Genomic DNA, 13,425 nt, shown 5'->3' with positions numbered 1-13,425 from the left:
TCAGCCAGGATTGCTGCCGTGCCTCTTTCCCAGCCTTGTTTGGGTGACCTCAGGAGAACTTGCAGAGCATCAGTGTACATCTGCTGCCTTCTCTGGTTCCTTGTGCCAGGAAATCTAGAAAAACTTTATCATTTTTGGACCACAGCAAGCATTTTGGTTGCTTGTTATGGAAATCCTGTGTAACAGCAGCCTAATGCACTCGACTTTGGGATAACATTTTTCTGACTGCTTTGGAGTGACTCAGAGTTTTTAAAAAGGTATTTCCTGGGTGGAGGGAGGGTGTACAAAATGTACAAAATGGTGCTATTTTAAGGAAACCCTTAATTCTGAATATCCTTCATCGCCGTGCAACCTGCATGCAGCTCCCTTTTAAATCCATTTCTGCACACCCTCCTGCATTCCTGGAAAAAGGAGAGGAAGAATTATGACAAATAAGATTGATATTTCTACTGTTTAAAAGCATAATTTCTCCCCATCAGAGGCTTTTTGGAGTGAAGAGAATTGACTGAATTTCAAAAAAATAGGGTTGCATAAAACAAACATAGATACTTCCAAAGCCCCAACAGTTTCAAATCCCCAGGTCCACTGGCAGAGCATCCCCTTGGTGTTAAAGAGGGAATAGATATCATTAATATTGACTATCTTAATACATTAGACCATGGAATCCCCGACAGGGTTTTGCTGGCCTTTTGAAAGTAAAATGAGACAATTTCTTTTTGAGGAGATACAGTTCCCTCATTTAAATGTTGAGCTTAGGGGGGGAAATCAAAAGTTATGTCTCAGCTGTGTCACAGGTTTCCATGAGGGAGCCAAAGACTTAAAAAGCAAACAAACAAACAAACAAATCATTCAATCACATAACAAAATTAAAACAGAACAAAACAAGGAGTTTTGACAGGGAAGAAGAGGAAAATATTTGGAGAGGACTGACATTTTTTTTCAAGAAAGTTAAACATTTGCAATTTTATTCCAGATGACATTACAGTTTCAAATTCCATTTCTATGTGGAAGGAATAAATAACCCAAAAGTAAATTTTAAAAATGAAACTCCAAAAATTTGTTTTTTTCATTTCAGCCACCCTGAAACAGTTCTCCCATTTTGATGTGCCTTAATTTGGGCACTTAATGAAAAAAGAAATTATTTTTGCACCTCTCATTATGTACCAAAAGTTGTCACAGAGAAAAATCTTTTCATTTAAGACATTAGTAAAATCTTAGGCTTCAGAAATATATAAAATAAGATTATTATGTTAAAGAGCAATCCTGAGTAGAATGGCTGAGGATGAAGTATTTCTTTTGGTTTGTATTTTTTCTGATTTTGAAAGTATTGTTGAGAAGACAAAATGAGAAGAAAAAACCTTTTGTCCAGACTCTGAATTTCAAGCTGAGTTAGAGACAAAATCAACAGGAAAAGAAACAGATTTTTTAAGAAAATTTTTCATTCATGACAGAGAAAAGTTATTCCTTAAATGCTTGTAGCTTGGTTAGTGAATATGTATATCTTCCTGTGAAATGCAATTCTGCAAAATATATTACTTTACAGTAAATCACAACAGCAGCAATTTTTGTTACTTTCTATGCAGTGTACATGGAGATGCCACATGATTTCCAGGGCTCGATTCCATTCTCACTCCTCAGCTTTGCACTGGTGGTTCAGTGTCATGATTCTTCTTGACACTGGCTGAATTCCAAGACTGAATGAGAGGAGAATCCAACATGCAAGGTTTGGTTTTTAGTTTTTTGTTCAGGACAATGGTTGCCAAAGACCTTCAGCCATTCTGATGGCCTCCCTGCTCACCAGCACATGCATTCCAGCTCCTGCTAAGCAAAGAACAATATATCCATAGATGCAAGTGCCCAGTGATTTAAATTTCTTCTCTTCCCACATCTCCCAGAGCCCTGTGTGCCCTCCAGAGGTGGCACCCTGTGGCAGCGTAGGTTAGGAAGGCACAAAGACTCCTCGAGGCTCCACATGTATGCAAACCCTCTACTGGCAGCTACAGCCAATGGGACCATCAGGTGTGTGCACTTCTCCATGGTCAGTCCTTCTCCAAGGTCAACCCAACCTGCCCAAGGATGGAGACTAAAGCAGGAGCCCCTGCAAGAGGAGGGATGGCTGCCAGGGGAATTCCTGCCAGGAAAATTCCTGCATGCCTCCCCAACTTGCATGCATTGTCACCACAGGAACCAGCCACAGCCCCAGTATAGCCCCAATCTCGCACTGACAAAATCTGGAAATGCTGTTCAATTGTAACAGAGCCCCTCACATCTGGAGATCCTAAGGAAGCAAAAGAGCCTCCTTTTCTTCCTGTCCCTTCTCTCCCTCCCTTGTTGAGGCGCAGAATCACATCAGGCAGCAAGCAGAGGCAAGCACAGGCTGTTCCATTCCCTCGGGAGTCACACCACGGTGTGCTGGGAGCTGAAGGAGCTGGAGCTGCCCTTGGGGCTGCGGTGGCACTGGGAGAAGCTGGCGGCCCTGCTCCTCCTGCCTTTGCTCCTGCGCTTCCGCTTGTCGCGTGCCATGAAGCTCTCGATCAGCTCCAGCTTCTCGTGCTCTTCCTTCAGGAAGAAGTCAACAAGCATGGTCTTCTCCTTTTTGATCTGTTCACTGATGTCCTTGGGAATGTCAGGGATCATCCAGTCAACCAGAACACTGAGGAACATCACCAGGTTCTGCAAGCACAGCAACAGATGTGAAGCGAGCATGAAAAATCCAAAATACTCACACTGGAGCAAAACCAAACCTTTGTTATAGCTATGAGACAGATGTCAAACACATTTTGCTGGTGGTGTGTGGTAGTAAGCAGTTGATTAAGGCTTTATTTCAAGAAACAGCTCAAGTTTGTGCACAGCTACAGTGCTGTGCACAGCACAATGTAGAGACTGAATTAAACACATGCTTCAGGAAGGTTTGAAATAGGAAAGGACATGGAATCATCAAATAATCCATGGCCTTAGTAGCTAAATCAACATTATTCTTTACAGGCATCCAAAGGTGCATAGTTCTCAATATCCAATTCCTTGATACTGAGTTCAGAATCCATTAATATAAGGACATCCTCCAATACCATCCAAAACTCTGAAACACAAAGCAAAGATACCTGTGTGTTTCCAGTGTGGCCTGAGCATGCAGCAGACAACCTTCATGGCCATTCTGTCCTCAAATCCTTCTGCCTGCTGAGAAGCAGGATTGTTTTTTACACTACCACAGTGTGCAAGCCAAAACCCCAAACCTGAGGTGTCAAGGTGATTGCAGGTGCTGCTCATAACATCAAGCAGGAAGCAGACTGGGCAAAAGGTTTTGCTTGCTTGTGAAATCCATAGATAAGCAATGCTTCAGGGGTTTGCATTGCCATGATGATGCTTTGAGACTGTTGTGTTGTGTAATGCCTGGAAATGTGTGAGGGCAGTTTGCTGACAGGGCTGCTAGCATGAACTCTCTGTCCCCGTCCGAGACAATGGAGCTAATTAACCAGGGAATGTTCTCTGGCAGAGCAGGCAGAGGGTTTGAAGCCCAGAAGAACCAGTTCCTTTCAAGAGCTTTGCAGCCAGTGGTGGAAAATTACTGAAGGAATGGCAAAGAATCAGAAGAGGGCAATACAAACCAGGCAAGATTCACAGAAACTCTTGGGAGCAATTGCCAGGTGGGGACAAAATAAAGGCAGATTTGAAAAAGACAGATGGGCCCAATTTGGTTGTGGAAGGATCCCAGATCATGGAGGAGGGTAAAAGGAAGCCATTGGAAAGGCAAGACACGATAGCAAATCCCTTGCTAATGAAACCCTCACACTGGGGACAGTTTACTGTGCTCCATTCAACCAAGTAGCAAAAAACCTTGGAGGATTTAATACTTCTGTCTATTTCTTGCTTTGGGTAAAGAACAGTAGTTAACAAGCTTACATAGCATTTATGTGTTTTTACAAGTGGTACCACAGAGAGTGTAAAAGTTGACAAAATCCACTTAAACATTTAAAAGCCTGGGGCATTTTGGGGATCAATGCTAATGCTAAAGGCTAAGGAAGCTGTGGGTCTTGCTTTCCATGTCTGTTGGACAAGGGCTGCTTTGGAACACACATTTTGGATTCACCTATGATGATATTTCTGTGCCTGAAAGTGAAGCAACTCAGCAGACTTACCTGAAATAGAATCACAAAAGCCAAGCGAGCTGACAAGACCGCCCAGTACTGCTTAGAAAACTCATACTGGTGTGGGGACCAAGGTGGTTCTCTGTAGTCTTTGAACCTGGAGATGGAGACAGCTCAGTTATCACAGTTCCAGCAATTTCCTCCAGCACCAATTGCTGTGATTAATGTGATTTTCCAGTCACAAAACCCAAAGAATCAAATCCTCCAGATGTTCTTACTTCAACCCTTATTATGAAATACAGCTTCAGAATTAGAGCTGGACTACCTCCACTGAATTTAACACACTTAGTCTGGTTTTCACAGTTGTAACCAAAATCAGAACATTGTTTTAACATTGGAAATATCCAAATTTTAGAGGATTGACAGAAGTCCCCTTTATTTTTTTAATGTAAATTTACATCAATGTACAGGGAATAAAATGCTGAAATTAAAGCAGAGAGATAGTCCAAGGCATTTTCAGACTGAAGGAGATAAACCTGCATTCATTTCACCTAAAACTTAATTAATTTATGGAATAATTCAGCTCACTTAAAATGCGACATGCTTTAGTGATTCCTGTCTTTTCATTAACGAAAGGGGGAGCCATGGGGAAGGCACTTCCTAAATTAACTGTCTAGCCTTGGACAGGATAAAACAGAGCCTTAGTGGTTTGGTGTAAAGACTGTTGCTTTTAGTATTATCATCAATCATTTGGAAATAAACAACAAGCTAATAAAAATCACAGATGCTCCTAAATTGGAAAGTTTTGCAAATAGCAGGAAACACAGAAAGCAAAAAGAAATGGAGACAGGAAACACAATGAGAATAATATGGGGAAATGGAAAATAATTAAAAATAAAACATTTGAAGGGACAGTGTTTGAAAGTGGAAATAGCCTGGAGCTTGCAGAGGCTAGCAAGTTAGCACAAGTTTGAAATATGGCAGCAGGACAGTGTATGACTTGTGGGTGTATCACCCAAAGTCACAATGGTGCTGGGGTGGGAAATTAGCCTTCCTCTGAACAGCCCAGGTGAATCCACACCTGGATTGCTGCATTCAGCCATTTGGCTGTGCAGATTCCAGAGGGGAGTGGAAGATTAAAAAAAAAAAAAAAGGGAAACCAAAGAAAAAGATAGCAACAAATTGAAGGTAGTTCAGGAGAACAGTACAAGGGCTGAGGAGACTGACTCATCGGGAAGATTAAAGAGCAGCACATGCATTGCTCCACTTTGGTAAGTAACAGCCCCAGTTGGACATGATAACCATGTGCAAATTGTGCCCTTAGGACTGGAAGGAATAATTTACTGCTGTTCCCAGTGTTTGACTAGGAGTAATGGGATGAAATTAAGAAAGGGAAAATCTGTTTTGAATACCACAAAACCTGTCCTGACAGTAAGATTCATTAGACTGTGCAAAAGCCTCCATTGGGGGATAATGGAGAAGGTTCATATATAAAATCTGTCAGCTTCAGTTTGCAGGTGTGCTTGCCAAAATTACCTTCAGGTTCTACCCACATGGTTTTACATGTTAAACTACACATTTGCAGTCCACACATCCCCTACATCCTGCTGCTCCCTACCCCCAAGAAACTGAGTCTGGAATGCTGGATGTCATTCTGTGCTGCAGCTTCTGGAGACAAAGGACACAAGGTACAGCCCACAGGGAGGAGAAAACTACTTTAAATTGGGTGCTGTGTTAATTTAGGGAAAAACTCCCTGGGCTGTGTTAGCCCCTGGATGGTTTTGCTCAGCAGTGCATGCAGAGGTCCTTTCTTACAATTCTTGTGCTGCTCCTGCACTGCCAGATCCTCCTTCTGGTACTTTTCTGGATATTGTGGACTTCCACATGTTGCTCACATCTATACAAATGCTGCATCAAGGGTCAAAGTCAGTTCCCTTGAACTTAATCTGCTTGAACATCAAAGCCAAGGAAAGCAACTGAGATTCTTGTGGACTTTGCTGACCACTATAAATCAATCTCAGTCTTGAAACGGAGCCCAGGTTCACCTGGAAGTGTCACCAACTGTGGTGGGTATTCCATTTAATGCATTTTGAGCTTCACAGACTATGTAAGTGTTGCAGGACATCAGACACCTTGGAAATTTCACCTGGTTCAGCTGGGAATCACACTGCTTGTGATGCCTGAACCTACACTCAACAGAACACTAGCAAATGATTTATGGCGAAGAAAAATGTTGCCAGAGCTATAGATGAGGGAGCTGGGTCTCCTCCCCACCTCCTTTTTTTAATTATTCTCTGGCACATGGGACTGCAAAGGGCCTTTTCTAACCCCTAGATTCTACAGGTAGGTCTTTTTTACAAAGACCATCTTTTCAGCTAAAGAAGCATCTGGACAATACTCTCAGGTGTGCTTTTTGGTGTCTTCTGTACAGGGTCAGGACTTGATGACCCTTGTGGGTCCCTTCCTACTCAAGATATTCCATGACTCTCTGATTCCCTCACCTCTTCAATGCTTCACTCTTAAAATATTTGATTCAGCAGGTATGGTAGGAACAGCAACCAACCAGTGCTGCAAAGACCATTGTGTTTCCAAAATAGCAAGCAACTGTAATTCCACTGAAAAAGGACAAGAATATGAAGTGGTCAACATGGTTGAAGAATAGAGCACAAAAAAGTTATAAGGAACAATAGAAAAATGTACACTGAAAGTAGAGAATTGTAGGGGAGGGGAAGCTGGGTGGAGAGAATTGGAGCCAGAGCTAAGACAAAGATGTAAATGTATTTCAGAATTTTATTGGGGGGGGGAAAGACTGGTAAAAAAAATTCTAACTTTGTATATAGGTGGAATTTCAAATCAGTCCAAATAAACTAATCTGTTTAATTTCCTTCTTCAGCTGGCCTTGAGAAGAAATTGGAGAAAACATCCATAATCACAGAAGCAGTAGCGCAGGAGTATAAAAAAATTAGTCAGGGAAAAATGTTAGCATCCAATACTGATAATTAGGAATAGATGAGATGAATCCCATAACATTAAGAAAATAAATTCAAAGACACTTTATAAAGTTGCTGAATGTTGCAGCAGACCCATGCTAAAGGAAAAGTCCCTTGAATGACTCCATATCTGCTGCTTCCTTTTTTCAGTGTGACCAGTAGGTTTGTGTGTACTCCATCATCATACAAGGCTACAAGGATTAAAAGGGAAAAACCAATAAAAATACCCCATATCTTAGCAAGATTTGCTTCTAATCTGACTTCAGCTATTCAAATGCCATTTTTCCCTGAAAGAAAAAAAAGTAAAATTACAACTAATGCTGTGCATCAGAACAGCTTTGCTGCAACCTTTATTTGGAAGCAGTGCCAAAGAGTTCACAGCACTGCAGAAAATGCTGCTCTAAATATTTGAAGAATGTATTCTGTATGTTCAGAGTTGTTTCTGGCCTGTTACGGTTATTTTTAAGATACCTTAATCTCTGGCAATGCCCGTAAGGAGAAAAATGCAGCCCCATTACAACCACATTTATCTCCAGAGGTCACAGAAATCTAAGAATAAGAGAGGTCAGTTTGTTCCCAATGCATTTGCCAGAAACAGAAATACAGATTTTATTTCCAGCTCGAGGGGCAGCGTGTGGTTGCCTGTCTCTTGGGACGCCAGTTAGAGACCCTGTACTTTATCAGAGTGATAGTTCTGTCCAAAGCTGAGATTTTGATAAGATTCAAATGAGGCAGATGATAATGAGAAACAGTGTTTGTGGATGCTGACATATTTTCCCAATTGTTTCCTGATAAGAGAAATGTTCCCATAGTTCTGTCTCAGTCAGACTAACACGTGGTCAAACATTAATTTTTGTCCTCTTCTCAGTCTCTTAGAGGGTGTCATCAGGAAGGGACCACTTTTGAACACAGTGTAGATAATTCCCTCCTCCCTGTATTTGGGCTCTGTTGAGTATTTGTCTGTTTATGACCAAACTAATGTGAGGAGTGCCTTTAACCCTGTTGTTAATGAACATATTTCCAAACATACCAGCACTTAAACGTCTACAAACAGAGGCCAGTGGATGGAACAAGGTATAGTGAAGCATAGTGAAAGGAGCAAAATCACAGTGAAGTGGATCAAGATGCTTGTTGAAGGAACACACATGCGAATTTAGGGATGAAAAATTAAAATGTGCTAGAGTGAGAGTGGAAAAGCATTTCATAGACTTATAATCTGAAAGTCCAGAGATGCTGCATACTCTAATAGGGAATACTTTGCTAATAAACAAGTCCCAGCAGCAGAAATGGGGAATTGCAGAGCTCATATGCTTATAAGTTGATTAAAAGTTAGGAGTGCATTCATCTATCCTGTGCTGTAGTCAAGGTGAGAAGGTAGGTTCCTCCCAAAGGCAATCCCAACAGCACTGCCAGAGTGACAGGGACAGATTTCTCTCCCAGCTTCCAGTGAAGAAACTGGGGGGTGTCATTTTGTGGGTTATAGTTGGGCAAGATATATACCCCACTTAAAATCACTGAAATATATTGCAAATCAAAGCAAGGAAAATCACTCTACATTCAGGCTATCTTTAAATAAATGGAAGAGGAACTTTTATAATAATTTTGTGCCATTGCCAAGACCAAGCACAGGGGGATTTCAAGCGAGAAGAAGGAAGGGGAGACAGGCTGGGGGTTGTAATTCCTTAAACCACCTTTTTGAATTTCTGCATATTATTATAAAAATACCAAGTTACTTTGAAAGCTGGACCCACATTAGTGATTTCTCATGCAAACTGGAACTAATCTATAGGTATCTGGTGTTTGGAACATATTTTAAATGAAGTGGAGCCTTGTTTACCCAATCAGAAAAGATGTATCTGAAAAAAAGATGTATCTGAAATAGCAGACAAGTACATGGTGACTGGTGCAGGTTCTAAGGATGGGCATATTATATTGAAAATTGATATCTCAGCAAGTAAGGACTGAATTTAATAAAGACAGCAAAAGCCTGGTTCTAATTACTGGGTGTCCATTAAAAAAAAAAATCATTATTTTTAATTAAAGCTGTATCTTTCAGCAAAGAAAGTGTTAGTTTGCTTCTTTCTGTGGATCAAGTCTGTATAAATTGTTTATTTTGCCATTTAATGCCCTGAAAAAAAAACCCTTTTAAAGACTTTGTAACACAGTGAAAATATAAAGCAGAACTTCCAAATTACCACATTTTCAAAGGCACATGAATATTGCTGAATATGTGGCCAAATAAGTGAATTTTATCAATTCCCACTTTGAAAAATTACATAAGAGCCAAGAAAGTTCCCTCGACTGTGCAAACTGCCCTTATAAGTACCTTACCTGCAGAATGAAACCTCCTGAACAAACAGGGAGTTTTCTGGCTGTGTCCCAGCCTTGAGCTGGCTGACATTGAAGTATGAGAGGGTGTGATTGATGAAGCCATGCATGGTTCCATTCTGGCTGTATGCATATTGATACATAAGGCGTGGGATGAAATCGGAGGTGACAGCAATGACAAAAGCCTGAGAGATGGAAAAACAAACAAACAAACAAAAAACAAACAAGCAAACAACAGCATTGTGAATCTGTGTCTCCAGGTTAAGTAATTCAGGAGAAAAATTTCATGTTCAGGTAAATTTAGAGTGGTGGTGAAGGGAGAGTTATATGGTTAGAATTAGTACAGAATGAAGGGGGAGTTATATGGCCAGAATTGGTACAGAATATTTGCACAGTAACCTGCTCTGTCTCTCCAAGGGAAGGCTCAGCTAGGGAAGTAGCAAAAGCAATTAATGGACTGTACATTGCTCCAATTGTTTTGATCACTGGAGCCACTAGGAGGTTTATCACTAGTTTAAAAAACACCTCTCCACAAGTTCTCCCTTCAGTAGTGAAAATCACCTCCCTTTCTAAAGGGCTTTGATACCTTTAATATCTCTGGTATTATTCCATGACCTTGAAGGTATTCTGATCTGTAGGGTAAAAACCCACTAGAAACTATTATGATTAAAGTCCTAGGGCATGAGATTTTTTATCTTAAAGCATATAGAGGAAAATTTTACTTAGGGAGTACATACAGCACAATAAACATAATATATCTGTATTCTGTTGTATTGGAGCAACTGAGAAAATTAGATGCTGCTTTTAAATTATGTTGAAGGAACTGTAAACAATAAATTATAAAGAATTTTAAATTACACTGAAGGAACAGTAGAAGCTCCCAAAATCATGGTTAGAAACTGGCTGTACCAAACACTTACATTAATAATCACTGAAAGCTTTCCAATACCACTCAAGATGTTATACCAAATACCTGTAAGTAAAAGAAAAAAAACTTATTAATGGGCTCATTATAAATTTTCTTCTTTGTTTAATTGTATTTTTGGTCTTATCTTCACTGCAATTCTCTTTGATTACTCACCAATATCTTTTTCTCTCACTGTGTCTGGCCTCCTCAGCTCAGTAACAAATTTTTTTGCATCAAGACGAACCTCGATGATGTTGTTCAGAAGTGCAAAGACAGGGGCCAGAGGGAAGGAGGCAACAAAGAGTGTGACAAAGCCAAACTGGATAACTGGGGAGGAAAAAAAAAAAATTATGGTTTTTGATAGCTTCTGAAGGGAGCAGCAAATTGTTGATGAGCTTTGTGCGTTACCAACCCCATAAAATTCCACTTTCCAGTTTGGTCCCAGGAATAAATATCCCAGAGTAGGGCTATGAAGAGACAAAAGTTTGTCACTATGCTTTATGAATGTTTCCAATAAAGCTTCAAGCTGCTAGCACAAGCACAAACCAAAGGAAACAATAAATTTAATAAAGGACAAAGGGTTCAGAGTCTATTTTTCTGCATTTATATGTAATTAACTGATTGGTCCATGCTGTTTCTTTCCTGTCTTTTCCCTGTAAGAAAAATCACACACAATCAAGCAAAAGGAGAAAATCTACAAGGTGCCACTATTTCTCCCCAGCTTCCTTTGAAAAACTTGGTGGCAGCCTGTGAAAAGCAAGAACAGAAGTGTCTCTGTGGATGCAGGAGCCAGTGGTGTTGTGCAGAACTTTCATCCCTCCTTTTGTCACTGATACTGTCCAAGTTCAGAAATACTCCTCTTTAAATCTAAACAAAGGTGAATTTTATATAAACATATATTTTAAAAATATATTAAACTTATAAATCTGACTGTAATCTACATATCAGAATTAAAAAAAAATATTAGCATAGAAAAAGTATTGTTATGTTTCAATGCCCTGTTTACTGTGGCTTCTTTTTTGACAAATCCCTGTATAAGTTCTCTCTCCATTGAGGCAGGAATTGCACTTTTCTGAGAAAATAGCCCAATATTCTGTGTACATAGCACAATATTATACTTCAAAATATTTTCCTTCAGCATTGTTGTCACAACCTACAACTAACTCTTGAAACAGTTTCCCCCAGGACCTTGTCTCACGTACACCTTTTTATTGTGTACAAGTCCTCAGATATTTTCCCTTTCTAATCTCAGGAACAATATATTTGCACACAAAAGTAAAATCTCTGTATATCAATTATATGATCTTTAGAGTTTCATTCTTATTGTTTTGTTCTGAGATTAAGTATATAAACTAAAATGGTGCTTTTTCAAAGTATACAAACCTCCTACCCTTGAAATCATACTTTCCTGACTATTTTATGTTCAGAGTCGGGAAAAGGAATTAACAAGGAAATAAAACCAGATGTTAAAGTAATGTCCCCCAAAACTGTGAAATGCTTATTTGGTTCTAAGTGAATTTAGAAGGAATACAGCTGGGAGGATTCTGTAAAAAGATAAAATTAAAAGGAAAAAAAAAAGGAAATATTTGCAATGCTTTAAGAATAAACCACACACGCATTTGCTTTGATGTTGCTTGTAGCCCCTTCATTCATTGTCTGGGAAAATGCGGTTTAATTTTTTTTCAAGTTTATGAAAAAATGTTCAAGGTATGCAAAGGACTTCTGGATAATTGTGTAAATATGTCTTCATAGAAAACTCTGCGCCAGAAGTGTTTGTGTGGCCATCTTGAAATCTCTTCAACCTTCTCAACTCCTTCTTATGCAAGTGTAAATGATGCAAAAAGCAGGCAAGAAAAGCAATACCAAAGTCAAACCCAGAATTTAGATGGCCTTGTGCAACAAACTAGCAAACAATCATTAAATAGAGGAGTCTTTGAACAATCTAAGCAATTCACAGGTATTTGTTGAATGTGATCAGTGTTTCTAGAAACAAACCTGAATAGATTACAAAGAGAAGAATCTCTGTCCAGATCCCAGAAGGAATCTCATCTCAGCATGCTGGAGTTCTGTGGATGCCTGTCTGGTCACACTGGAAATATTTACAATACTTTTAGGACACTCACACTCTTCCATCAAGGACAGCTGACGCAAAGATGTCCTTTTTTTTTGCCTGAAAAACTCGATAGTAACCCTTAAATACCCTTTTTATGTTCACATTTACTCCACAAGGTCTCCACACAAAGCTCATTACATGTCCATGTACAGGGAAAAGGCTACAGAGACCTGTGCCAGGAGCTGGACTTCTGGCCACCCCTCCTGTTTCATTTTTTCCTACCATGAGAGATGAACATTGCCCAGGCCCATGGCACAAACTGGGAAATAAAACAATTGAAGGCTGCGTATAGTGGAAAGACAGGAACGTGGGAAATATCTTCTCCTGGGGCATCCAAGCAGGACTCTGGATGTGCTGTCACTGACACAGAGCCTTCATCTTTTTGACAAGGGGAAAAGCCCAACACACATGCTGGTGGTGCCTTTAGTGTCTGAGGTGAGCAGGAAAGAGGACAAGGGCTCAGAGCCAGCCCTTGATTTTCATAACACCTGATGCCACATCCGCAGCACCTCAGCCAGCCTCGGGCCCGAGACAAAAACTCTGAAGGACAAACAGCATCCAAAGAAGTGTCTCAGGTCACAGCTCTCCTCAGAATCCACTCTTCACAGAAGCTGTGCAGGGTCTGAGCAGAACCCCAGCCCAACAGCACCCTGCTCCTCCAAGTCTGGCCTCTAAGAGCACAAATCAAAGCTTTTAAATGATGGATCTGGAGAGTGGTGGCTGCTGGCCTTGTGTAAGGGACACAGAATCAGTCCCCAGCACAAAACCTTCCGCGGTGTGGATCGCTTGTTCTATGAGATTTGCACACTCAGTGGTGTTGAGTAACCCAAGTATCTTTTACCTCAAAGCCTCACCTAAGACAAGGTATTTATTTATTTACAATTCGGTTGGTTTTTTTTCCCTCTCTTCTTTATCAAAAATATCTGTCATAGGCTTATGTGTTAGTGGAATTAAACAGTGGAAAAATCACTTCTGTGCTAAGCAGCTTTCCAAATCCTAGGA

General features: G+C 40.2%; 1 protein-coding gene across 1 annotated transcript in view; it reads right to left on the bottom strand.

Moving 5' to 3' along the window:
* Nucleotides 1-964: 964 nt before the first annotated feature.
* ANO2 (anoctamin 2) overlaps nt 965-13,425 on the bottom strand; it is a 123,800-nt gene continuing 111,339 nt past the window's right edge. The window contains exons 21-25 of the mRNA XM_030263859.4: nt 10,485-10,637; nt 10,324-10,376; nt 9,407-9,588; nt 4,137-4,242; nt 965-2,673 (exon numbers count right to left, since the gene is read on the bottom strand). Of these exons, the coding sequence (XP_030119719.4) occupies nt 2,398-2,673; nt 4,137-4,242; nt 9,407-9,588; nt 10,324-10,376; nt 10,485-10,637 (770 nt within the window). The 3' untranslated portion in view covers nt 965-2,397. The remainder of the gene's footprint in view (nt 2,674-4,136; nt 4,243-9,406; nt 9,589-10,323; nt 10,377-10,484; nt 10,638-13,425) is intronic.

Source organism: Taeniopygia guttata, chromosome 1A (assembly GCF_048771995.1).
Source record: "Taeniopygia guttata chromosome 1A, bTaeGut7.mat, whole genome shotgun sequence".
In the NCBI taxonomy this organism is placed as follows: domain Eukaryota; kingdom Metazoa; phylum Chordata; class Aves; order Passeriformes; family Estrildidae; genus Taeniopygia; species Taeniopygia guttata.
Note: the sequence above shows the minus strand (reverse complement) of the source record. Positions and strands in the feature narration are given on the sequence as shown.